General features: G+C 45.8%; 1 protein-coding gene across 1 annotated transcript in view; it reads right to left on the reverse strand.

Annotated features, from left to right (window-relative positions):
* The window catches only part of LOC144938785 (enhancer of polycomb homolog 1-like), a 41,834-nt gene extending 18,293 nt beyond the window's left edge, over nt 1–23,541 (reverse strand). Inside the window, exons 1-3 of the mRNA XM_078866645.1 lie at nt 22,442–23,541; nt 7,024–7,183; nt 3,566–3,711 (exon numbers count right to left, since the gene is read on the reverse strand). Of these exons, the coding sequence (XP_078722771.1) occupies nt 3,566–3,711; nt 7,024–7,183; nt 22,442–22,600 (465 nt within the window). The 5' untranslated portion in view covers nt 22,601–23,541. The remainder of the gene's footprint in view (nt 1–3,565; nt 3,712–7,023; nt 7,184–22,441) is intronic.
* Between the last annotated feature and the right edge of the window lie 2,068 nt (nt 23,542–25,609).

Raw genomic sequence — 25,609 nt, forward strand, 5'->3', positions numbered from 1 at the left:
AAACGAGTACCTGATTCGGTGTGTAAACATCGCCACACGCAAGACAAAGGCGTGTGGTGCTGGCCACGCACCCATGTGCCATATCAGCCTTCATTAGGCGCTAACAGCACTTGCCCCAAAAGCAATCTCCAATTTCAGATTAAACACTGCCCCCTCTGCTGTGAAGGCTGTAGTGCACGAAATGTTAACAGACTGCATATCTTTATATCCCTCGCGTATGGAAATAACATCGAAGTACACGTCTATGCCAAGATTAGTCAGAAAAAAATGTCAGGTAAATACTTCAATGCCATCATTGAATTTTCAGTTTGGCGTGGTTCACTGTTATCAGGTGGTTTTATTGGCAAGTGTAAAGTTATTCTTTGGGTCTTTCGGTAAAGCCACGTAGATAGAAAGAAAAAATATCACGACGTTTCAATCGCAACACAAGCAATCATCATCAGGTGAAAAAAGAGGGGATTAACATGTCAATCTGTTAATGTAAGATTAGGATGAAAACCAGGTACCACCGAAGCTGTGGAGGTAGCCATTGTATTGAGAGAGATTAACATGTCAACGGTGGCTGTTATTGAGACATTTAGCCTGTTAATGTAAAGATATTTAACAAGGTAATGTAACATCATGGGACCTCCTTTGCCAGTAACAAAATATACTAATAGGGGATTTCCCCTTTTTCTGGCAACAAAACTGATTCCTTGTAAAAGGTGTCAGTTTTGTTGCCAGAAAAAAGGGGAAAAACCCTATTGATATATTTTGGTACTGGCAAAGGAGGTCCCATTATGTAGCTGCTCACCCCGAGCTCTCATTACTCTGATAATGCGTTGTCTTTGAACTGTGCCCCTTTTGGCGTCATCTGGTCGAACACCATATGAGACTAGGCTCTAAAGAAAGCTGTCTCTGGTGTGGACCAATCAGTTTCAAGCACAATGCATAAATTATCAGAGTATTGTTTTTTGTTTGCATTTGACTGCAAGTATTGTGGTTAATGTAAACATGATTCCGTGCAAAAGGTGTCAGTTTTGTTGCCAGAAAAAAGTGTAAAAACCCTATTAGTATGGTAATGTAACTCAGAGAGTCGGAAATAACTGCTAACATCGGCAGGTAGGAACTAAGCATCACAGCCAGTTATGACTTAAACTGTTTAATAATGTCCTTCCAATGATTGCTCAGTTTGTACCCATCTTCTCGGTTCAAATTGTGTCTGTTTACAAATCTGGATGGCTTCATGAACGAATCTTTGTTGATAGCCAGTGGGTTTGCAGAGTACCTTCGTCTTGGAAAAATCTATTTCGTGTGTGCCCACAGCATTAAAACAATGATCAGCCACAACCGAGGTATTGGTACTACCGTGTTTCAGATCTGCCTTGTGTTTTTTTCTGGATTCAAAAATCAGTTTTTATTTCAAGCCCAAAATCTACATCTACTTTATAAAAATAGGCTTGTAGTCTCAGTGGGTTCTAACATGGTCAGAAGTATTTACTTACACGGAATATGTAACCATTCCAAATTCTCCCAACGATCAAATGGCAATAAATGCCAGCTGATAGTGAGGACACGATTCATCCCCCCCCCCCTCCAGAAGAGGGACTAGTTATTATCACTTGGACAGTCGTGATATAATTAATATTTAATTTATCTTCGGTACTATTTTCCAAATTTATTTTGTATTGCTTCTCTATTGTTCGGTCTCGTTCTATAGCGTGCTGATCTATTAACCTAAATGTAACGTGAGCATTTCATTTGCATAAACTGTGCTCGACTTGAAAACATTGCTCCCCATTAGACGAGCCATATTGTCCCATGCTTTGTCTGCCTTTGTTCCGTTGCATGCAGTTGGTGCAATTTGTGTTTGCAACACTGTCTGACCTAATGGCTTATCCTTGTATAGTGTTATTTCTTATTATTGTTGTGTTCTTTCTCTTTGGCTCTGCACCAGGTCTGCTTGGCTGCCAGCCTCCTGACCCTCTCACATCCTATGCCTCCCGACCCCTGTGGATCTACTTGGTCGCGTGCGGAATCTACCGAGCCTCTATCGCTGCACCCTGGTAGGACTGTGGTTCTCTCAGGGCCCTGTTGCTACTCTATCGCAACACAGGAGCTCTCCTGGGACCTTTCCTCCATAAAATAATCTGGCAATATTTTTCCCGTGGCCTCGTTGCTATGGAAACTCCCGTGGGACCTTCCCCCGTGTTATCATGGCACAGGGAACCTCCTGGGACTTTCCTCCTGCTGATTTGCAGTGTAGGGTCCGTCAGGGACGTACCGTTATGTCTGGTGTGTCAGCGTGGATTGTGGTTGATGGTGCTGTGTGGGCGGTACTGCATGGCTGGCACTGTGTATGGTACCGAGGGTGGTACCGTGGGTAGTATTGTTTGCGTGGTAGCACAGCCTAGTGCGTTTACCGTGAGTTGCCGGTCTGAATTCAGTAGCTACCAAGATTAATACTGCAGATTGAAATAATCGTAACGATAAGCACTGTCCGCTTCACAGGGGACGTTAAAGATACCCTGATGTCATTTGGAAGACTAGGCCATTGTGTACGGTGTGCCCAAATTTTCAAATTAACAGCAAATTACTCAATTGGAATTATAATTAGCAATCATTGGTGCCTTCCCACCCTACTGGTAGACTAAGAGACAATTCTAGTCTCTTGAGTTCTCACCTGGTTAAACAAAAAACTTAAACCAAGCTTGTTTGGGTTATATAATGGGTTTAGGAGCTGTGTAAACAAAGATTGAGCTGCGTTACTCAACTTCTGAAAGTAAAACAAAAGAAATAAAGTACAGTGATGAAGCAAAAAAAATCAGAGCAAAAACAACTGTCACACGAGAAACTTGAAAATATTGCAAAAATATAAATCAATGGCAAATGATACATTTTGCATAGCACAAGTTGGTTCGGGCAGATTATGTTTAGCCTGATTATAGTATAACTAGCCTTTTTCCCGTACAAGGACGGGTGTATTTCAGTAAATCTGAAACTTGCAAGCGAAAATCAGACCGCGACGTGATATTCAATGCATCAATTCGTGTGCAATTTGTAAGGCCGTGGTGACAGACTCATTTCATTTAAAGGTTATAATCCCTTGTTCATCATGACGTCCTTTTTACTTGTATGTCTCAATAGCGTGATGGAGATCGTGTGACATGAGGGTTCTGCGTTTGTAGTAAGGGTTGTAAGTTGACGTTGAGGAGGGTGGAGGAGGCGCCCCCCCCTACCCCCATGTCGAGTGACGTCACGAGCTCATGATTGGGTCTAATTAGAAGATGTCACCTGCGCATGATTATTAATGAGGGGGGCTGGTCGACGTGGAGTGGCGTCACGCACGTTACACACTGAAATTATTGGGTAAATATAGTAGTCAAATAACATTAGAAGATATATAAACATTAAAACAGACATATGATGGCCATTTTACTAAATATGCAAACAGACAAGGATTTTTAGGGTGATGCTGTGGATAATAGCAATAATGACAATAATTGACATTTGTAAGGGGCATTTCATCTGTAGATCCCAATGTGCCCCTCTAGGAAGTCTCATAGTGGTACTGCATGGGTGATACCTGCTGGCCGCATCCCTTCTCGAGTCGGTCCATCATCTCCTCAAACTGCATCAGGTCGATGTCCACCTTCCGCCGCAGCTTGTTTACAAATGTCTCGTCCTCCGAGTCCAGGTCATAGTCGGGATGCTCGACCTCCAGGCTCAGCGCTAGGGGGGCAGCAGCGAGAATATCTCACTCGATGTTCACACTTAAGTCGTTAATCCGCATAGCGGAAAAAATAATAGGTGCGTTAAAACGCTTGAACACTCACCATTTAATGTTTCGTCATATCGGGTGGAGGGTTTTATGACAGATTTCGCCAGATAATTGTTTCCTAATCCAAAAATAGACTACGAATCAATTAATTTATATTTGCAACAAAAGCTTCCCTTGGAAATGAAACTTGTAGTCTCCTTACTCTTTTGGAAAAAAATTCCCCCCTATTTTCCAGGAGATTACCAACTCACTTGAAGAAAGGATGGACGTTCCCTTCTCCCTCTTGAACAGGGCCCATTTGGTCAGGATGGTGGTTCTACCCAAGTTCCTATACTACTTATGCAGGGTTCAGACCCGTATCCTGAAGGCCTTTTTCAAGACACTCCATTCCCACATTGCCTCCTTAATTTGGAATCAAAACTGGGCACAAATAGACTATCATTCCCTCACCCTGCATAGGAATGGGGGGGGGCCTTGCACTTCCAAACTTCCTGAAATACCATCACCCTCCAGAACATTAGATAGTGGATAAACCCGTTAAAAAGGGGAACAGAAAACGCATGGGAAGAGGACTCCGTTAAAACCGTCGCCATTATCTGGCATCACCTTTACCCCTACTAGGGATAAACCCCAAAACTTTAAACCCCTATGGATGATCTCCAGCACCTACGCCCATGCAAACAATCCCCGTTGTTGTTGAAACTGGGAGGCCTTGTGTTCTGTTGGCTCAGCTGGAAAGTGACTGGCCTGAAAAAGGTGGGTGATCTCTTAAACAAGGCAGGGTGAAGACAGTTGAGCAATTGTGTGAGCACCATGATATCCCATGCTTGCATGTCTTTAGATTCCTTCAGATCCGGGATGCAATAACTCAAGCCTCAAAGACCTGGTAATTTCCCTAACCAATTTTGGACTGGCTGGGGAAATACAAGGGAAGATATAAACTGCAGTGGCATACCACCTGATTGATGGAGGGGGATCACGGGTAAGACCCAAAACTATAAAGCTCTCGGAATGGTTTGCGGGATAAGACATTCCTATTCGGAAGTGGACTCAGATATGGCGGGCCCCAGTTACAGGCCCCAAGTCACTGTCAGTGAAACTCATCCAATTCAAGTTAATCTACAGGACCTACATGACGAACAACAGGAGAGCTAAATTCAATAACTGCTCCCAAGACTGCCCGAGATGCCCTCCGGGCACATTGCAAACAGTCGCACGCCTTTTTGACATGCTCTGATATCTCAGTTTCCAGTTTCATTTATTAGGTATAACCCTGTGAGCCATGCGGCTCTTCAGCATTTACCAGGATATTACAGACTACTTTAACCGTATTTGCAACATGGGGGTAAGCCTTTCAGTTGACTCAACCCTACTGGGCCCTCAGACCAAAAGGATTAACAAGTTACTATAACACCCTACTCCAAAACCTCAAAAGTGCCGAGAAAAACTATTCTACCGAACTGGAAAGACCGTGAACCGCCCTTTGTGGACTGTGGCATAGGACTCTCCTCTTCCTGGTGGGTATGGAACGTCTGAGCCATACGTTAAAAGGGAAGGAGAGGGAATGTGGCCACATGGTCCCCATTTTGCTTAACCCACCATGAGTAACCATGGAATTGGGGGCCGGGGAGAAGGGATAGGGGAGTCAGGATGGACTCCGGACACTACGCCACCCTCATCTTTACATAAGTGATCGTTGCTCCTGGAAGTAAAAAAAACTCAGACGTCGCATTTATGTTATTATATCTGTCTTGTTTGGTGACATTGCCTTAACCCCTTCCATGCCCTTTTTCCCCAATTCCTCCCCTTCAAGTACTCGGTCCCCAATTTTTACCCTGCCATGGTCGGGCGGCAAGTCTGAGAGCTCCCGTCCGTTCCCCTATCATGGTGGAGAAATTCGTTATGCGAACCGTGCATCTGTTAAATGCCGTCTCACCCTTTCTCTGCTACTCCACCTGTACCATTGGATTTTGAACACCAATAACAAAAAATGTCTTACAAAAAAATAATGCATTCTAGGAGTGAACTGGAACACCACATTGTGATATTGTTCATATGGCATTTGCCAACTTGGTTGTATATGAACCCAAAAACTTTTAATAAAATTAAACTTATTTTTTTCCAGATAGGTGGGACCCTCTCCCTCCACACCCTGCCCCTCCTCCGCATTGCAAGGGAGGGGGCGGGGCAGGGAGAATATGACATGCATAGCCCGTTGGACGCCCTGCCAAATGCACTCCTTTAGCTCCGTGGAAATACGCACTTTAAAGCCAGAATTTCCCATGACCAAGTTCCCATACAAGACGAACAGCTGGTGCGATTTCCGCCAGCCCACCATTCTCGAGAGAAATAATTTTAATACTCTTGTCACATCCAAAGTGTGAAACACTCCATCCAAAGTGATTCTCGTTCTGCGAGCTTGAGCTTGATCATACGTCTCAGCAAACAAAGGATATCTTGTGATGTGGAAAGTGTCGCTCAACAACTATGAAAACCAGATTGAATGTATATAACATTTATTTATTTATTTGATGGTCACTGACACGCTCTGGCTAGATAAATAAGCACCTGTATCAGAGCCTAGTTAGAGATGGGGAAAAATGCCTATTTCCCCCTCCAAACCCCATCAGGCATAACTGAGACCGCAACCGAAAGGACAGCTCTCCCAAAGCTACCCTTCTGCGTGTTCACACGAATGTCCACACAATTATGGCTGGTGAAGGTATGGGGCGAGCTCCACAAACCGCTACCCTACAGATGTCCTGCAAATGAACTCCTGGCCCTATCAGCCCAAAACACTGCCAAGGCCAGTGTCGAATGAGATTTACACCTCCGTGTGCTTGAGCGTTTTCCCTGTAATCTTCCAGAATACTCTCCCGAAGGAGGAGGGGCAATGGGGATATTCCCCCTAGCCTATGAGTACTTGTAATAAAATTTATATATGATGCAACTTTAACACGTGAGCTAAGTCAACGTGCTGGGGACTAGAATGGGTTGTAATGTTTAAAGTAGAAGCGTGTTGGTGGCCAATGTATGGATAAATCCATTCAAATCCCTTGCAAAGCAGTGCAACCCTTCATGTTAGAGAACAGCCCACGACAGCGGATATCACATTGCTACCCGAGACAGCCACAGCATAACCAGAAAAAACTTTTACCAATGGTGTGAGAGCTCAGCTGGAGCGAAAACCAAAAGACACTGCAGCCATGGAAGAGCGGATCTGCATCCTGCACCACATGTCGAGCGCTCCGCACGAGGCTTACGCTGTAGGTGGATGAAGGTCTTGGGCCGCTTGAAATCGCCCTTGTAGAGGCCGTCGTAGTACGCCACGTTACTCTGCGCCTCTGGCACGGGGATTACCATGTGCTCAGGCTTCTCCCCATACACCTGCTGCGCCGAGATGGCGCGCTGCAAGTGGTGTTCCTGCATGGGGTGGAACCAGAGGGAGGGGAAGATGGAAGCACGGGGAACGTCAGCACTGGAGTGGACGGGTGAGGGGTAACACTGACATGCAGCGATACACCAAAACTTTGCCCATCACGGGTTTTCTCATCGCATATTTGAAGATTCCCACCAAATGCATTTAGATATAGATCACGGCGTTTCGATAGCAACACAAGCCATCGTCTTCAGGTGAAACAACACAGCAGGCGGACTGCTGAGGCAGGAGAAAATGTAGCCAGTGCGCCACCGCAACCAGAGGCCACATACGCTTGTGGTGGGCACAACCCAAGGGCAAGTGGGCTAGGGATGGAATTTGCAAGTAAAAGATCGAAGAGCTAGCAAACATCGGCCAATCCGAGGGGGGGAGGAAGGGACCCCCGCAACGGGCGCGAGGGTGGGGGTGAAATTTACAGAGGGAACAAGGTGTAAATTTCACAGACACGGAGACACAGACACACAATTAGAGAGATAACACACAGACACAGAGAGGGACACACATGTTCTTTCTCTACTTGTGTATCCGTCTGTCTCCGTGTCTGTGTTTTGTCTCTCTCTCAAATTTAGCATTCTTTGGAAGAACGTTAATCAACCAGGTAGGATGTTGACTGTTGTGTTAGCAGACTCTCTGGGTTATATTGCATTCTCTTTCTAAGTTTGCTATGTTTGTTTTCTCATTCATTCGTACCTGATGATGGTTGCTTGTGTTGCAATCGAAACGTCGTATTCTATTATTATTACATTTATTTTCTTTTTACGTAACTTTACCGAAAGAACCAAAGAGTTTCAGGAGATTCAGCACAGATTTTCTTACGAGACTATTCCTTGCACAGCAATCCCTCGCCAACCACGGAATGTACACACGGTTTACTATCTGTATACAAATTTAGCAATACGACCTGGAAATTTTAAGTATCCACGGGTAAGCCCGGGTCCTCAACATGCATTTACAAATTTCACAAGGCCACGGTTCTCCTCCGTACCACCCGTGGTGCTGCGTTGTAGCTTATCAGCTGTCTATATGTTTTGTTGATTCTTGCAGCGCATAGACCGCGTCGCAACGCAAATGCATATTTTGATTCTATTTGTTGGTCATTCATATACATTTTCCCCTTATTCATGGACCCGAAAAATACAGCGAGTGAAGGTAAGAAAAAAGCAGAGAAAGCAAAACAAGTGACAGGTTTGATAAGTTTGTACTTGGCAAGGGTTGCATCTGTGGGGAGAGTCTTTGGGGTCAATGAGTCTACCCTCAACACGAAAGGTATGTAAAGTAAATTTTATGTTAATTTATGTTTCAGTATGTTATTGTGTAATGTACTGCATATTATTGGCGTTTAGTTAACAGGCAACTTAGTTGAGCTACGACGAGTCTGACCACGGCCGTGGTTCTGTATTACTCATTGTAGTTTTTACCTTCCACATGGAGCTATGTGCCAGACAATATTACAGCACGCCTATCTACATTTTTTTATTGCATGTGCCTACGATCAAAATTCTGTCAATAACAATGCCAGCAATTCAACACAGGTCGCTTACAACATCTACCAATGTCATCACTGACGGCAAAGGGAACGAGTGTTTAATAACGCCACTTGGGCCAGAAATAATTCAAAGCAGCGAACTCAATTGTGTTGTTTTTTTAGAACGGCAATCCCTTCTCCAACCTAGATAAAAACGCGTGTGATTAAACACTGGGCACACAATCACAAAACTTTTCAATTGCCTGACCGCAAATCAAAGGGTGGCAAAACATGTTGTAAGTGGGGCAGGATTGCACAATCCAGCTTGCAGTAGTAAACAACAATAAGAAAACAATAATTTGGTCCTTTCCCATACATGTCCTTCAACGTGAAAAATTAAGCTTTTTTAAATCCTTTATATTAAGTTCGTTTGCTTGCGTGCTTGCTTGCTTGCGTGCTTGCTTGCTTAGGACCGTGCAAATCTTTCGCTCGTTTTTTAACCCACTTCCCGTGATCCAATCGAGCTGACATTTTCCACACAGACTCGTTGTGCGAGACAATTAATGTTCGTGAAAAAAATATTTCAAAAATTTTACACTTTTTAGGCAAAAAAAAATTATTTTACATTTATTCAAATACAACTCATTCATGGCTTTGGCTGAACGTCACAGTGTAGGAGCCCAGAGCGTAACCCCTCCACAGGCCGTGGCGGAATAGCGCAGTTGGTAGCGCCCTCGCTTCCCATGCCAAAGGTCGCGGGATCGATCCCTGCGTCCTCCACAGGCGAATATATTTTTAAATCCTTTATATTAAGTTCACTTGCTTGCTTAGGACCGTGCAAATCTTTCGCTCCTTTTTTAACCCACTTCCAATCGAGCTGACATTTTCCATTTTCCACACAGACTCGTTGTGTGGGACAATTAATTTTTGTGAACAAATGTTTCCAAAATGTTACACTGTTTAGGGAAAACAAATTAAATATTTAATTACCAATTGCTTAATACTAGCAGACAATCATCTGACCCATAGGTGGCAGCCATCTCAAGCCAGAGGACGAGAAGACTCTAGCCGCCATGCATATAAAGGATTTATAGTGAAAAACTTTGTTTTTACGGGTTTACTTGTTTTTGGTCACTTAGTCATAACTATAGCAACAGTTCCAAATCTGGTAACCGAAGGGGGGAAAGGAAACTCCTGAAATGGCAGCAGCCACTGGCCACAACCCTCGGTATGAGGGACCACAGCGTTAAGGCATAGAGACGGGCACTTTGATGCCAACGTGTGAGCCGAGGCAATTTCTGCAGTGTGCAGCCTTGCACCCTTGCCAATTTAGTAGCCGATGCAGTCTCTCCCGTTACTCAAAACGTTTCTCAAAACGGGAGAGGCTTTTGCAGACAGCACAAATTTCCACATCGTGGCCGACCACAAGGCATGTAAAAAATGCACGGGTTGGCACTGGATATTTCAATCCCGCATAGAGTTTCTTCTGTAAATTTGTATTTTAACTATTACTACTACATGTGCTAATATATATTTTTTTACAAAAAATGCACGACTCAAAGAATATGTACGAAGAGCAAACGAGACGGCTAGAAGATTTTATATGTATTTTCTGCCTTGCTCTCAGACGCTCAAAGTGTGCCAAAAAAAACACCCATTATTTTTAGCTAGATGGCTAACACTAGCTGCAGCTTGCACTGAGATGCAGAAAAAACTGAGATTTATGGGTAGAAGAAATTAGGTACCTGTCCCAAAACTCGCTTGGCACTCAAGATGCGTTCCTAAAGAAGCGCGAATCAAATCAGCGCTAAAAAGGCCATTATATTATATTATATATACGAGGATGCATTCCCGACTCTGTTATTTATTATGTATGAACAAAATATCAGGGCTTCATTTGGGTATCGGCAATAGCGCTAATAATACAGATGCTAAACATTTTACATTTAAATGTATTCTTTTTATTTTAAAAACATCAGCATTCTGTATGGTACTCATCAGGGCATCCAACTGATGCTCACAACACACATCACCAGCCTCGACTCGCCGTATCACTTGCATTTTAATATCCAGTGATCCTTTTCCTCGACACTTTGGCCACATTTCCAGCACTAACACTTGCAGACCTCTTTCAATTCAGTGGTCTGTGCAAGACATCTATTCAGAATTGCCTTCCTATAATGTTTTTTATGCCTTTACTTACTTCTTTTGATTTACTACTTACCTTACTCATGTTACTTGTTGTGCACGGTTGCACTTCATCCTGCACGTGATTGCAATTAACTTTTATCAGTCGGTGTTAGCCGCTGAGGGCGGGACAGGTTACTTCTCATTCCTGTTGCTGTATGCCCCTGTACTGTTCCTGTTCCGTTGTAATGTGCACCGATGCCTACATTATTGACAGAGATATTGGCACGTAAAATAAAGATTGACTAAGAGGCCTTTTTCAGGGTAAAAAATGCTCCCAAAAACACGAAAATAAGGCAGAAAGCCACTAAGGTGGAGTAAACACACTGGCGGGTGTGTTTTAAAAAAACTGGCTAGTGCCGCTTGCTCTGAGCGTACATTGCTCTTATTGGCCAAGTGAATGTAAAAAAAGATTGTGGCATGTGCGTTTCCTGCCAAACCTGTGTTCTCACTCTGAAGCGCCTTTTCCATTTTTTTGTATAAACTTGCCCCAGGACAAAAAGCGTTCTACAGGGTAGCGCTAAGCGAGGATTGCCTATAGTTTTGACTAACTCGGTGAATCGTGGCAAAAACGTATAAAACAGATGCACAATGCCGCAATGCTCATTTTTAGAAGAATATCACGGAGTGCGAATCATATGTAAATTATGACCATGGCAAATGGCCGATTCAACTTCGCATAAAGTGAAATTTTCAAATACTGCAATACAAAAAAATTAACTACCGTATTAAAGCTAGCAGGGCAGTCTGCATTCCAGCTGCACATAGTGAGTGTGCCTGGGACATCTATTGAAAGGAGATCATAATAAAAAAGATGAAATAGTGGTGGATGAGAGCAGATTGGAACGCTGAACTTAATGAAAAAGCGTGTATTCATGTTCATTATCTGAATCACTTTCCACGGGCATGTGGGCTACATGACCCAGCTGATGCAGCTTTGACTGCCAGAGCCGCTCACGGTTGGCACTGTCCCGATGAAAAGTGACACAATTTTGCCTTAAAAATGTGTTTAATCAGTGTGCACTAGGTGCTATGACATATGACCCTGAAACATGGTCACGAATTAAAAAATATGGAACAAAAACTGGTGTGCAAAGTGTGAAGAGATACAGGATTGGAATTACACTGCAAGACGGAAAGAGGAGCATGAGGATTAGAGAACATATTAAGGTGACTGACATCATCCAACCTATTTATAAAAGTAGATTCAGTAGGACATGTCGCGGTTTGAAGCAAGGGTGGAAAAAAGCCGATTTTTGCAAATTTTAAATCGGGTCATTGGTTTTATTTTTTTTAAACCCGATTTTGTTGAAAAAAAACATGGTTTAATCCGGCAAGTCAAGTTGTCGTCAATCGGCGCCAGTCATCAGATTCGCTGTCCTCTTCGATAATCTCAACCGCGCCGTCGAAGGCGGGAATGTTGCTCTTGATGAAGACGAGCTTCTCCACCGACTTCACGCTCGGGCTGTTCCTCAGCTCGGAGTGAACGAAGGCCGTGGTGGAGAAGTTCCTCTCGGATGCAGTACTGGACGTGGCAATGCTGAACAGCTTGACGGCGATCTTTTGCAGCTCAGGCCACTCACTGCCATGGACAGCCAATACTCCATCGGTGTCTTGCGACCTTTAACCATCATCTTGTAGCGGAACGTGTTGTTTGTCTTCTCTTTGGTGGGAGCTATAATTATAGGGATTAACAGGCAATAAAACCGAATTAAACCGGATTTTGGGCCATCTGAGATGATTTTGCAAAAAAACATATTTTACGAGGCAAGGCCCACTGAGCTATATAGCTATTTTTCAGAAGCAACCAGGCCACAAATGATAGATCAACGAAGTGGCTTATCACGTGGGAATTTATAGCAGCCAAATACTCTAAACCAATGTTTCTGAATGTAGAGTGATAAACTGGAAGACCCAGATCAAAATACACGCGACCACGGGGAGAACATGGAAACGCTAAAAATACAGGCATCAGGGTCGGTATCGAACCCACTACCTCCTGCATACCAGGCAAGGTCGATAAAATCTCACTACTGTGGCAGCCAAGAAATGGAACATGTCTGAGAGTACATCCATCAAGGAGATAGAGCAATGAAATCAGCTTGTGTGCAGGTGCTGGAAGGTTTATTGCACAGTGGAATCGTGAGAGGTGGCGGCATCGGCACCATGTCAGATTATGTTGATGAGATTCTTTATTACAAAATGCTTTCATTTCAAAGCAAATTCCCAGCGTCCTAAGACACGCAGAATATATGGGACTTAATGCAAATTATTTTAAAAGGGGCCAGCTGAGTTGGTAATGGATGTATACTTATGCGTAGGTATAACGCAACACTCCTCGGTATCCCATATTAATTCGACAAGGCAACATAAATTTCATTAAATGACGTATAAATTCCATATCGAGCAAAGATCGCAAAGAAAAACATGAAGGTGGCGAAAGGTTTTTGCTAAGAATGGCTTAAATCTGTGGGTTGTAGCTGTTGAAACAAGTGAGTCGTCACTAAAGGTTTTGCCTTGTGCCACCAATCATGGTCCCTACTCGAAATAGAGAAATTAAAAAAAGCAGCGGACAAAGTTAGTTTGAATGCAGAATGGTTTGGGGGAGGGGCTGTGCAGTTCTGGAGGTAATCTGATCCTTAAAGCAGTACCCCAGGGTACCAAATAATACAAAATGGCAGAGACAATTAAATATTCTATTTCTGGGACACTATTTTTTCCAGGGGTGTACTTAACTCCGCGACTGGGGTACCAATCAATCCGAAATCAGTGCTGAAATCAGTGCTACTCCGTGATGTCGAAACGCCAAACATTAGCATAAAAAATCCGTTATCGAAAAATTCTACTTTGAATAGTGCATCGTGTAGAGCTCGTCGGGATGAGTCAATTGCCGCAGCGCCGACCATCAACAGACTAAAAATTACTGCATCACTGACATTATGCGAGAGCCGGGGTACCATGGAACCCCGGGTACCGCCATAAAGTTAATATGTGCATCAGATGTAAACAAACCCAACAGATATCTGGGCTGTGATGTCTCTGGTGATTTTTACACAACCAATGTATCTTTGGCAGTGATAAATTGATGTTCCCACAGCAGCTATTAGCCGTTTTATATATTTGCTTAAAATACTGGGATTGACGAGGTTTTCGAAAGGGCACACTTCGAAATCCGAAAATGTTATCAGTGACAAACTCATAAACAACCACACGTTCCCATCTATAATCACCGAAGATGCTGCCAATTTCATTAAAACACTGATGAGCCACGTATTGAAGCATCATAAGCCCTCTTACAAGAACAATTGCATGTGGCCAAACATCTCAAGCAAGTCCAGGTGGTGACCGTTCCTTACTCAATCAGAAAACTTGAAGTAATAACAAAAAAATACCAGACACATAATACGTGTGGCAGGGCCTCGTGAAGTAAAAGGGACACGGGCATTACCTCAGTACCGTGTGCTACGATCAGTGCTAAAGTAAAGGTCAGTGGGAGACGATGTTGCGAGTCAATCGCTGTACCGTCTGGCGTGCAAGCACGTGCTCTTGTTTACAGGAATCAGTCACTGCCACGCTGGTTATTTCATTCACGCAGTCGGGTCAAAACCAAGACTGACTCGAGACCGTAAAAGTTATGCTTTTTAAATCCTTTATATTAAGTTCACTTGCTTGCTTGCGCGCTTACGACCGTGCAAATCTTTCGGTCGTTTTTTAACCCACTTCCCGTGATCCAATCGAGCTGACATTTTGCACACAGACTCGTTGTGCGTGACAATTTATTTTCGTGAAATTTTTTTTCCAAAAGTTTCAACATTTTAGGAAATGTTTTTATATTTAATTACCAATTGCTTAATGGTGGCAGGCAATCATCTGACCCATAGGTGGCAGCCATCTCAAGCCAGAAGACGAGAGGACTCTAGCCGCCACGCATATAAAGGATTTAGTGAAAAACTTAGTTTTTATGGGTTAATTTTTTCCTTCAGGTGAACATAACAAAGGTGTAAATCATTTCTATTATTTTAAAAGTTACCAATCTGAATGTGGGATGGGGTCCTTCCTCTGTTATGTAACACCGCACGTGAGAAACACACCGCTGGAGTTTGTGTGCATATGATGGATTATTCTGTGCATTTCTTTGCGAGCCAGATACGAGCCCACAGTGAACGACAGGCGACATGGGAACATATTGGGCTCGCGACCTCCTGCTCACTCAATCAATCAATCTACCCAGTCGGCTAACCTGCAGCATAAGCACGCATCCGTTTCACACCAACTCACACAGCATGGCCACTCCATAGCATACACCTAGTGGCTCTTACAACGTACATTAGTAATGCGGCCATAACGTAGCATTTCAGATTGCAGAAACACAGAGGAAAACGAGAAAATAGATGGGAGCAAGGGAAGGGGAAGCGACTAACTCACCAATCCGCTCGCTCAAAAATAAAGAAAAAAGTAAGCAATTAAAAGGGTCTGCAAACAAGGGATACAAGAGGAAGATATTCAGGAAACACTTGAGAAGAAAGGGGACCAGGCAAAGTTGTCTGGAGAGGACATGATATGTTATAGGGGGCATAGTAACACAGGCAACCACAGCAGCCACATCACCAGATTTTAACGCTAAATCAAATTCACAATAATTTAGGCCCTTTATAAAACCAATGATGGACTCCCCACATCGCCACTATCATGGTTGTTTGGGCAGACTTAACCACTCTGGTGAGGAACCGGTTCAAATGACTCACCACTAATGTTGTGAGGTGGCCCAGAATCGAACGAAGGTAGCGGGGAGCACAGCGCAGTGCGCCGACCACTCCACCTTGCGTATTGCAGTGCAAGCCAAGACCAGCCGGGAATAAAACGGGACTGCGATCCTGTGATCCGAAATAAGAAGCACCTTGCATGAAACGCGCAGCCTTTTTAGGTTTCGTCTTCCATCAACCCAGGAAATTTGCTTCAAAGTCAAATCTCAGCATCAATAACATGGGTTCCTTGCTTCCTTCCAGTCATAACAAGCCCTTACTCAACCGTACACTGAAAATTCCAAGACAATTTCAGTGTATTATAATATTGCATAGCTCTTTTTCGAAAATCTAATTTTATTCTCACCTGCAACTTGACCAGTTATTCTTGTATGAAATGCATTGTACAAAAAGTACAATTGCAGTTAACTTCTCGGTAATATTTAGAAAATTCAATTATTAATTAGTAATGCTACATAAGAGTACTATAGTACAGATGTTACCATGATTAATTGTTTTAATAATTGTGCACCAGTGTTGTTCTGAAAGTGTGGCCAGAGCGGAGTGTCGCCATGCTTTGCTGAGATTAAGTAGTTCAAGCTACGTGAATCGCGCATATGTCTTAGCAAACACACACATTACTAAAGCCGGACAAAAGTCCCCCCCCCCCCCCCGTATTGACATAACATACTTTGTGGGCAAGTGTTGCTACAGAGTACTTATAAAGACGGCACGGTCCGCGAAAGAGTGGGTGGTCAACACCACCCCCAGCCGCGTGTCTAACGAGTGACTTTGTTTATACATTGAACCAGGTACTCATTTGAGGCCGAGCCAACCTAAGAGATACCCATGACCGGTTCACATAATCGTCACTGGTATTAGCCATGAGCGGGAATCGAACTCCGAACCAAACACCACACTACGCACATATGCGTACAGGTTGGTTCCAGTTACTCACTCACTAGCGGGCAATCGCATCATTATCACTCTTCGATTTTGTTGACCGTTTGATGAACTTCAATCATTGATGACTCCACCATGCTGTGGACTCCATCTACCAGTCCGACTCTTTCATTTCATCCACACTGTATTAAGATACCACCACACTGCAGATTACACACCAACTCACCCATTAATTTATTCACGTAAACCTTTGTCTTCTGCTTTCCTCGCACTGGGGTACTTTGGAATTCCATACCATCTGATTTCTTCAAGTGAAAATAATAACATTGCTCAATTCAAGAAATGAGTTAGAGCATCGAAAGTTTTGGGCCTCTGCAAATGTAAAAAAAACACATTTATGAACTGCCCATAATTACAAACTCACACACCTAACAGATTCCAAATTTTGAAATACAGATCACCTTCACAAATGAACTGGGCCATACAGAAGCACTTCACCGGCCATCCAACTACACAGCACAGACGCAACTCATGTATCCTTAAGCACTGTTGGGAAAATCCTCCTGTTAGCGAGCCCAAAATGTGGTCAACAGCACTCAAAGGCACCTTTATCTCCCAATTGCACTAGGCTCTAATTTAAAAGGCTGATTCAACCTAGGCGAGGACCAAGGCTGGTTCTGACACCCTTTACCCAACAACACACAAGATCTACCAACAGGCACACGCACGAACGAGTACAGTCGAAGTCGGCTCGCCGGGTTCACAGCGCAGTGTCCTAACCACTGAACTAGCACTTCAGTACACACCAAATGCAATGCATTGAGTGTACAGTATATATATAACATCGACATACAATGTCAGTGTTATATCGAGTATGTTTTGTGGATAGTACACACATCACACGCATATAGACGTATATAGTAGGCACAGTACAATATACGTTAGGTGTGCGTGTTTGTCAAGTCGATGAGTGGTACGCGTTTGCACACGAGGCCAGGGGTCGAAAACCTGCAGCTCTTTAAGGACTCCTTCCTGACTTGCTATTCAGGACCATCATCTCTTATTCACACACGCATTGCGGCTCTTGAAATAGAGTTTTTAGCAAATTCGAAAAAAATGGCTCTCATTATTTTGGTTGCTGGCCCATGGGCCATGCGAAACGTCAACATACTGCGGGTGGTCATGTGCACATGGCAGGTACAGTATACATCAAACAAGGTGTACCCTGTACACACTAGGTCTTGTGTGCACAGTGATCATTGTATGCACAGCGGTTGGCTACGTATGGTGCGAAAGAAGTTCAACATACACCCTCATCCATAATATACACTCAGTCTATACACACGTAGGACTGTGACAGACCCCACCACCAGTAATCAGACATGTGCTCCTGCTGTCTGTACACGTGGTACTGTCTATATACACGGTTCAGCTGTCTACACTCTATTTTCAAGATAGATATTGTAAGTCTTACGATCACGACACGCGGTACTGCGTCTAGACACACTACAAGTTACTGTCTACATACAGTACTCCACGTGAACTGCCGAAGGGTCCCTGGCAGGGCAGCCCCAGGTGCCATGGGTTGACTGATATGACAGGCAGACAGATGTACCACCTGTGTCCCCGACTGTGCCAACTTTATGAATGTTAGCTGACCGGCGCTCCGCTCGTTGTTGGAGGGTGACTACCTCCCATTGCCCAGCAGCGTCCTTCACGAGCTTCCTCCTCCCCACAGAGGCCGATCTTGACACCGCTGGTGGTGGTCATCGGCAAGTCCACTCGGCTCCACATCCTCCTGTACTGCAACAGTTAATCTCTTCTATAGCCCGTGCCGAGCCCATTTAGTCCCCTCTATCCTGCCGAACAGAAGCTGTTATGGCATGCGGTCTACTTGACCCAGCCAACGCTACCTCGACTGCCGGTGGAGCTCATTGATGGCACTGTGTCCAGATCTCAATATTTAAACCGGCGCAGCACATGTTGATGTAAATGGCTCCATGTTTCGCAAACATCTACACATAAACACGTTGTTACCCTGTCTCTACACACACGTTGTTACCCTGTCTCTACACACACACACGTTGTTACCCTGTCTCCACACACACACACACACGTTGTTACCCTGTCTCTACACACACACGTCGTTACCCTGTCTCTACACACACACACACACGTTGTTACCCTGTCTACACACACACACACACGTTGTTACCCTGTCTACACACACACGTCGTTACCCTGTCTCTACACACACACACACACGTTGTTACCCTGTCTCCACACACACACACACACGTTGTTACCATGTCTCTACACACACACGTCGTTACCCTGTCTCCACACACACACACGTTGTTACCCTGTCTACACACACACACACGTTGTTACCCTGTCTACACACACACGTCGTTACCCTGTCTACACACACACACACACGTTGTTACCCTGTCTCTACACACACACGTCGTTACCCGGTCTCTACACACACACACGTCGTTACGCTGTCTCTACACTAAACACACGTCGTTACCCTGTCTCTACACGACACACACGTCGTTACCCTGTCTACACACACACACGTTGTTACCCTGTCTCTACACTACACACACACGTTGTTACCCTGTCTCTACACTACACACACACGTTGTTACCCTGTCTCTACACTACACACACACGTTGTTACCCTGTCTCTACACTACACACACACACGTTACCCTGTCTCTATACTACACACACACGTGTTACCCTGTCTCTACACACACACACACACACGTTGTTACCCTGTCTCTACACACACGTTGTTATCCTGTCTCTACACACACACGTTGTTACCCTGTCTCTACTCACACACACACACGTTGTTACCCTGTCTCTACACACACACGTTGTTACCCTGTCTCTACACACACACACGTTGTTACCCTGTCTCTACACACACACACGTTGTTACCCTGTCTCTACACACACACGTTGTTACCCTGTCTCTACACACACACGTTGTTACCCTGTCTCTACACACACACGTTGTTACCCTGTCTCTACACACACACACGTTGTTACCCTGTCTCTACACACACACACGTTGTTACCCTGTCTCTACACACACACGTTGTTACCCTGTCTCTACACACACACGTTGTTACCCTGTCTCTACACACACACACGTTGTTATCCTGTCTCTACACACACAACCGTTGTTATCCTGTCTCTACACACACACACGTTGTTACCCTGTCTCTACACACACACACGTTGTTACCCTGTCTCTACACACACACGTTGCTACCCTGTCACTACACACACACGTTGTTACCCTGTCTCTACACACACACGTTGTTACCCTGTCTCTACACACACACACGTTGTTACCCTGTCTCTACACACACACGTTGCTACCCTGTCACTACACACACACGTTGTTACCCTGTCTCTACACACACACGTTGTTACCCTGTCTCTACACACACACACGTTGTTACCCTGTCTCTACACACACACACGTTGTTACCCTGTCTCTACACACACACGTTGCTACCCTGTCACTACACACACACGTTGTTACCCTGTCTCTACACACACACGTTGTTACCCTGTCTCTACACACACACACGTTGTTACCCTGTCTCTACACACACACGTTGTTATCCTGTCTCTACACACACACGTTGTTACCCTGTCTCTACAAACACACTCACGTTGTTTCCCTGTCTCTACACACACACGTTGCTACCCTGTCTCTACACACACACACGTTGTTACCCTGTCTCTACACACACACGTTGTTACCCTGTCTCTACACACACACACGTTGCTACCCTGTCTCCTCACACACACGTTGTTACCCTGTCTCTACAAACACACACGTTGTTACCCTGTCTATCCACACACGTTGTTACCCTGTCTCTACACACACACGTTGTTAACCTGTCTCTACACTACACACACGTCGTTACCCTGTCTCTACACACACACACGTTGTTACCCTGTCTCTACACACACACGTTGTTACCCTGTCTCTACACACACACACGTTGTTACCCTGTCTCTACACTACACACACGTTGTTACCCTGTCTCTACACTACACACACGTCGTTACCCTGTCTCTACACACACACACGTTGTTACCCTGTCTACACACACACGTTGTTACCCTGTCTCTACACACACACACACGTTGTTACCCTGTCTCTACACTACACACACGTTGTTACCCTGTCTCTACACACACACACACGTTGTTACCCTGTCTCTACACACACACACGTTGTTACCCTGTCTCTACACACACATACGTTGTTACCCTGTCTATACACACACACACGTTGTTACCCTGTCTCTACACACACGTTGTTACCCTGTCACTACACTACACACACACGTTGTTACCCTGTCTCTACACTACACACACGTTGTTACCCTGTCTCTACACTACACACACGTTGTTACCCTGTCTCCACACACACGTTGTTACCCTGTATCTACACTACACACACGTTGTTATCCTGTCTCTACACACACACGTTGTTACCCTGTCACTACACTACACACACACGTTGTTACCCTGTCTACACACACACGTTGTTACCCTGTCTCTACACTACACACACGTTGTTACCCTGTCTCCACACACACGTTGTTACCCTGTCTCTACACACACACACGTTGTTACCCTGTCTCTACGCTACACACACACACGTTACCCTGTCTCTACACTACACACACACACGTTACCCTGTCTCTACACTACACACACACACGTTACCCTGTCTCTACACTACACACACACGTTGTTACCCTGTCTCTACACACACACACGTTGTTACCCTGTCTCTACACACACGTCGTTACCCTGTCTCTACACGACACACACGTCGTTACCCTGTCTACACACACACACGTTGTTACCCTGTCTCTACACTACACACACACGTTGTTACCCTGTCTCTACACTACACACACACGTTGTTACCCTGTCTCTACACTACACACACACGTTGTTACCCTGTCTCTACACTACACACACACACGTTACCCTGTCTCTACACACACACGTTGTTACCCTGTCTCTACGCTACACACACACACGTTACCCTGTCTCTACACTACACACACACACGTTACCCTGTCTCTACACTACACACACACGTCGTTACCCTGTCTCTACACACACACACGTTGTTACCCTGTCTCTACACACACACACGTTGTTACCCTGTCTCTATACACACGTTGTTATCCTGTCTCTACACACACACGTTGTTACCCTGTCTCTACACACACACGTTGTTACCCTGTCTCTACTCACACACACACACGTTGTTACCCTGTCTCTACACACACACGTTGTTACCCTGTCTCTACACACACACGTTGTTACCCTGTCTCTACACACACACACGTTGTTACCCTGTCTCTACACACACACGTTGTTACCCTGTCTCTACACACACACGTTGTTACCCTGTCTCTACACACACACACGTTGTTACCCTGTCTCTACACACACACACGTTGTTACCCTGTCTCTACACACACACACGTTGTTACCCTGTCTCTACACACACACACGTTGCTACCCTGTCTCTACACACACACACGTTGTTACCCTGTCTCTACACTACACACACGTTGTTACCCTGTCTCTACACTACACACACACGTTGTTACCCTGTCTCCACACATGCTGTCGACACGCCTCCGTGATCCCAAAATGGCGCATCACGTGACCCGTACGTCACGTGACGCTGTCGCACAAAGACGCGTCAAGCCGGACACGGAGCCTTCACAAAACACCCCCAGCGGGGACAGAGACACGGAGACAGAGACACGGCGAAGGGGAGCAGAGGTAGTCCCGCCAGTCACGACGCCGTACAGCACACATCCGCATCGGTCGACCCGTCCACTCTTCTTAATCCGAGCGCTGCTCGCTCACTCACTCACCGTCTCCTCCTCCTTCTCCATGCCCGTGGGCATCTGCGGCACGGTGCGGTTGATGGACACATACTCCTGCAGGTCGGGGAGATCCTCCGCGCGGAAAATCGGCAGCGGCTTGGAGGCGTCGAGCGCCCTGGCACGGAACGACAGCCCCAGTTTGCTCATGGCGACCGCCGCCAGGCCGCGCCGGGCGCGGGCGGGATGGATGTGGGGGGGGCTTGGGATGGGCGGGGGGGGACTGGGGGAGGGGGCGGGGGAGATGGGGGGTGGATTCCGCACGCCGCCTCCGCCTGCTCCACAGTCCTCCACAGCGCCCCGCTTCTCCTTCCGGAAGACGCGGACGCTCCTCCCTCTCCAAATCTTTATTCCGGCAGCAGATTCCGCACCACCGGACGCCACCGCCTCTGCTTCTTGAAGCGGTAGACGCTGCTTATTCTCCTGTGGTCTCTAAGCGGCAGCACATCCGCCTACCAAAACAACATCTGCCTCTGTAGGAGTTATTGTTGTAGCAGTCGTTTTGTTTCTTTCTGCCATAGGTGGTAGACGCTTCTTCCAGAGGCAGAAGACTCTGCCACGTGTTTATGTTCGCTGCTACGACTTCCAGAAGGGGCCGCTCCTCCCCCCTCCTCCTCCCCCAGCAGAGGCGGGGAGGAGATGGAGCCCGCAATTACCTCCCCGCGAAAACAAATTTAAATATATAATCCAGTAAAAAAAAATATAACAAAAATTACAAACGATAACTAAAAATGGCACCCAACTCCGTTTCCACAATTTTACACACAACCTCGCAATTAATAAAAACAAATGTAAAATACCAACTGTGACGGATCACGATAATCCCTAGGCGCTGGCTAAGAGGCGCGGAGGCTGCGTTGGGACCGCGTGGCGCCTCATCCCGCCCGCACCACCGCTCCCTCACCACCCTCACAACTACCACCAGCACCGTTGCCGCGAACCACAGCTACTGTTGCTCTTTGTCGTCGCGTTGCTGGTCGCGCCCTCGCCTCAGTCTCCTCAGCGGCGGCAGCGGCGCGCGCCGCGACAACAAAGCGGCTCCGCGAACATGGCGGCGCTGACGAGGGCGACCATAATGGACGCGGCGGTCCCGAGCTGCACCGCGCGCGGGGGGCGGGGCCCTGGGTGGGCGGGCCGAGTCCTTGTAGGGGGCGGGGGGGCGGGGCCTCAGGCAAAAGGGGCGGGGGCCTAGTGGGGTGAGGGGCGGGGCTTACGAGGGAGAGGCGGGGCTTCAAGGGGCGGGGCTGGAGGGGGATTGCGGATCTTGTCAACAAGGGGAGGGGGACCGGAATCGGAAATGTCGGAAACTGGGGGGAGGAGGGGAGGATGAAGGAGGGGGCTGAGAAAGGTGGGGTGGAGGGACCGGAAAAGGAAATGACGAGTTCGCACCAGGGGACACGTGACACAAGCACACGGAGGCCAGAGAGAACGTGGCTATGAGGACCTTTTTACACATTGGGGCCTGATAATCATTTAAAAAGTATACTCATTAACTGCTTTTAATAGGCAAATAAATGTACACCTCTCGTCACTGTTGAGTAATACATTCTTGCATAATTGAACAGTATGACGAATTTGCATTTAAAGTTAAATTAGATATCACATTGCATTTACGGGAGGAATAGCTTGTGTGTGGTCAATCCACTCTTCATAAAAGTTATATTAATTCGCTTAGACCAGGGGACGGCAACCAAAATAACAAGAGCCATTCAACTCATTATTTCAAGTCCCAATGCATACTATTGATGCCCCCAGGGTCTGGAATGCTATTGCCAATAAACTGCAACTTGAATCACTACCTATGAGATCTTCACTCAAAACTGCTCTAGAGGAGTTGTACACCCTTAGCTGCCACTGCAATTCAGTGGCCTAAAATAAAATGTTTCGCTCCGGATGATCGCTGCAAAGTATGATCTGTGTTTTGATTTAGTGTGCTGATCTTAAAGGTGCATTGAAAAATGTTGACACTCCGACTGATGCTCCTGCTGTTGTGGAGTGACTCATGCAGCCAGCTATGGCTGCAAGGTTTGGTGGTACATGTTGTTTACGTCGTTTATTGTGAAAATTCGATCACAGTTCCTATGAACACTGTTTCATTGCTTTTATGGCTTTATTTTGGTGATTTTCAAAAAGTTCGGTTTGGCCATGTTTGTTGTAGTACAGAGTTATACTGATGGCCTTAATCTAAGTTGTCTTGTGGTTGTTGTTGTTTGACTTGCATCCCACTGGGATGTTTGCACACAGTGTTGGTGTACGGTGCTTTTTCTGCAATATTTTGCTGTCTTTTCTTGGATTTTCTGTTTGCACTTAGTCACTTTAAGATGTTTTCTTGTTCATGTTTTTGTTTGTTGCGGTTGCACCCGATTCAAGAGCCGAATGGCTCACAGGGCTATACCTAATAAATGAACTTCTTCTTAGGTTCTTTCGGTAAAGTCACGTAGAAAGTAAAATAAAATAAAAACAAAAATCACGACGTTTCGGAGGCAACACAAGTCTCCGTCATCAGGTGGGACCGTCACAGCCAGATTAGCTGTATCAAGTGAGGCAATGATTCAAGATGTAATCCCTTAAAAGCGAGTTGAGGGGGGAGGGAGAGGGAGGGGGGGAGCTCATCAGACTATGGTAGCCAATGAAAGGAACGTATCGGGAGGGAGGGGGGGGCGAGGCCAAAAGGGTGGGCGATGGACGTGGAAGCGCTTGTGCGCAAGCGGCCAATTACTGCACACGCCAACACAATGGAGCGATTGTGCGCAAGCGGCCAGCCACTGCACCCGCCAACACAATGGGCAGAGAGGAGGAGGGGAGGTCTAATACACATGATAGACAAAAGAACGAAAATGATGATGGGTACAAACTTAGGGGGAGCTCATCAGACTATGGTAGCCAATGAATGGAACGTATCGGGAGGGAGGGGGGGGGCGGGGGGGGGGGCGAGGCCAAAAGGGTGGGCGACGGACGTGGAAGCGCTTGTGCGCAAGAGGCCAATTACTGCACACGCCAACACAATGGAGAGAGAGGGGGAGGGGGGTCTGATACACATGATAGACAAAAGAACGAAAATGCCCATGTTTATACCAATGCTGGCTGAACAATGAAGAGAGTACTGTTAAAATAACTGAGGATGTTAACACTCGGTAAAGTACAGTAAAATAGTGCCTG

Source organism: Lampetra fluviatilis, chromosome 2, assembly GCF_964198595.1.
Source record: "Lampetra fluviatilis chromosome 2, kcLamFluv1.1, whole genome shotgun sequence".
In the NCBI taxonomy this organism is placed as follows: domain Eukaryota; kingdom Metazoa; phylum Chordata; class Hyperoartia; order Petromyzontiformes; family Petromyzontidae; genus Lampetra; species Lampetra fluviatilis.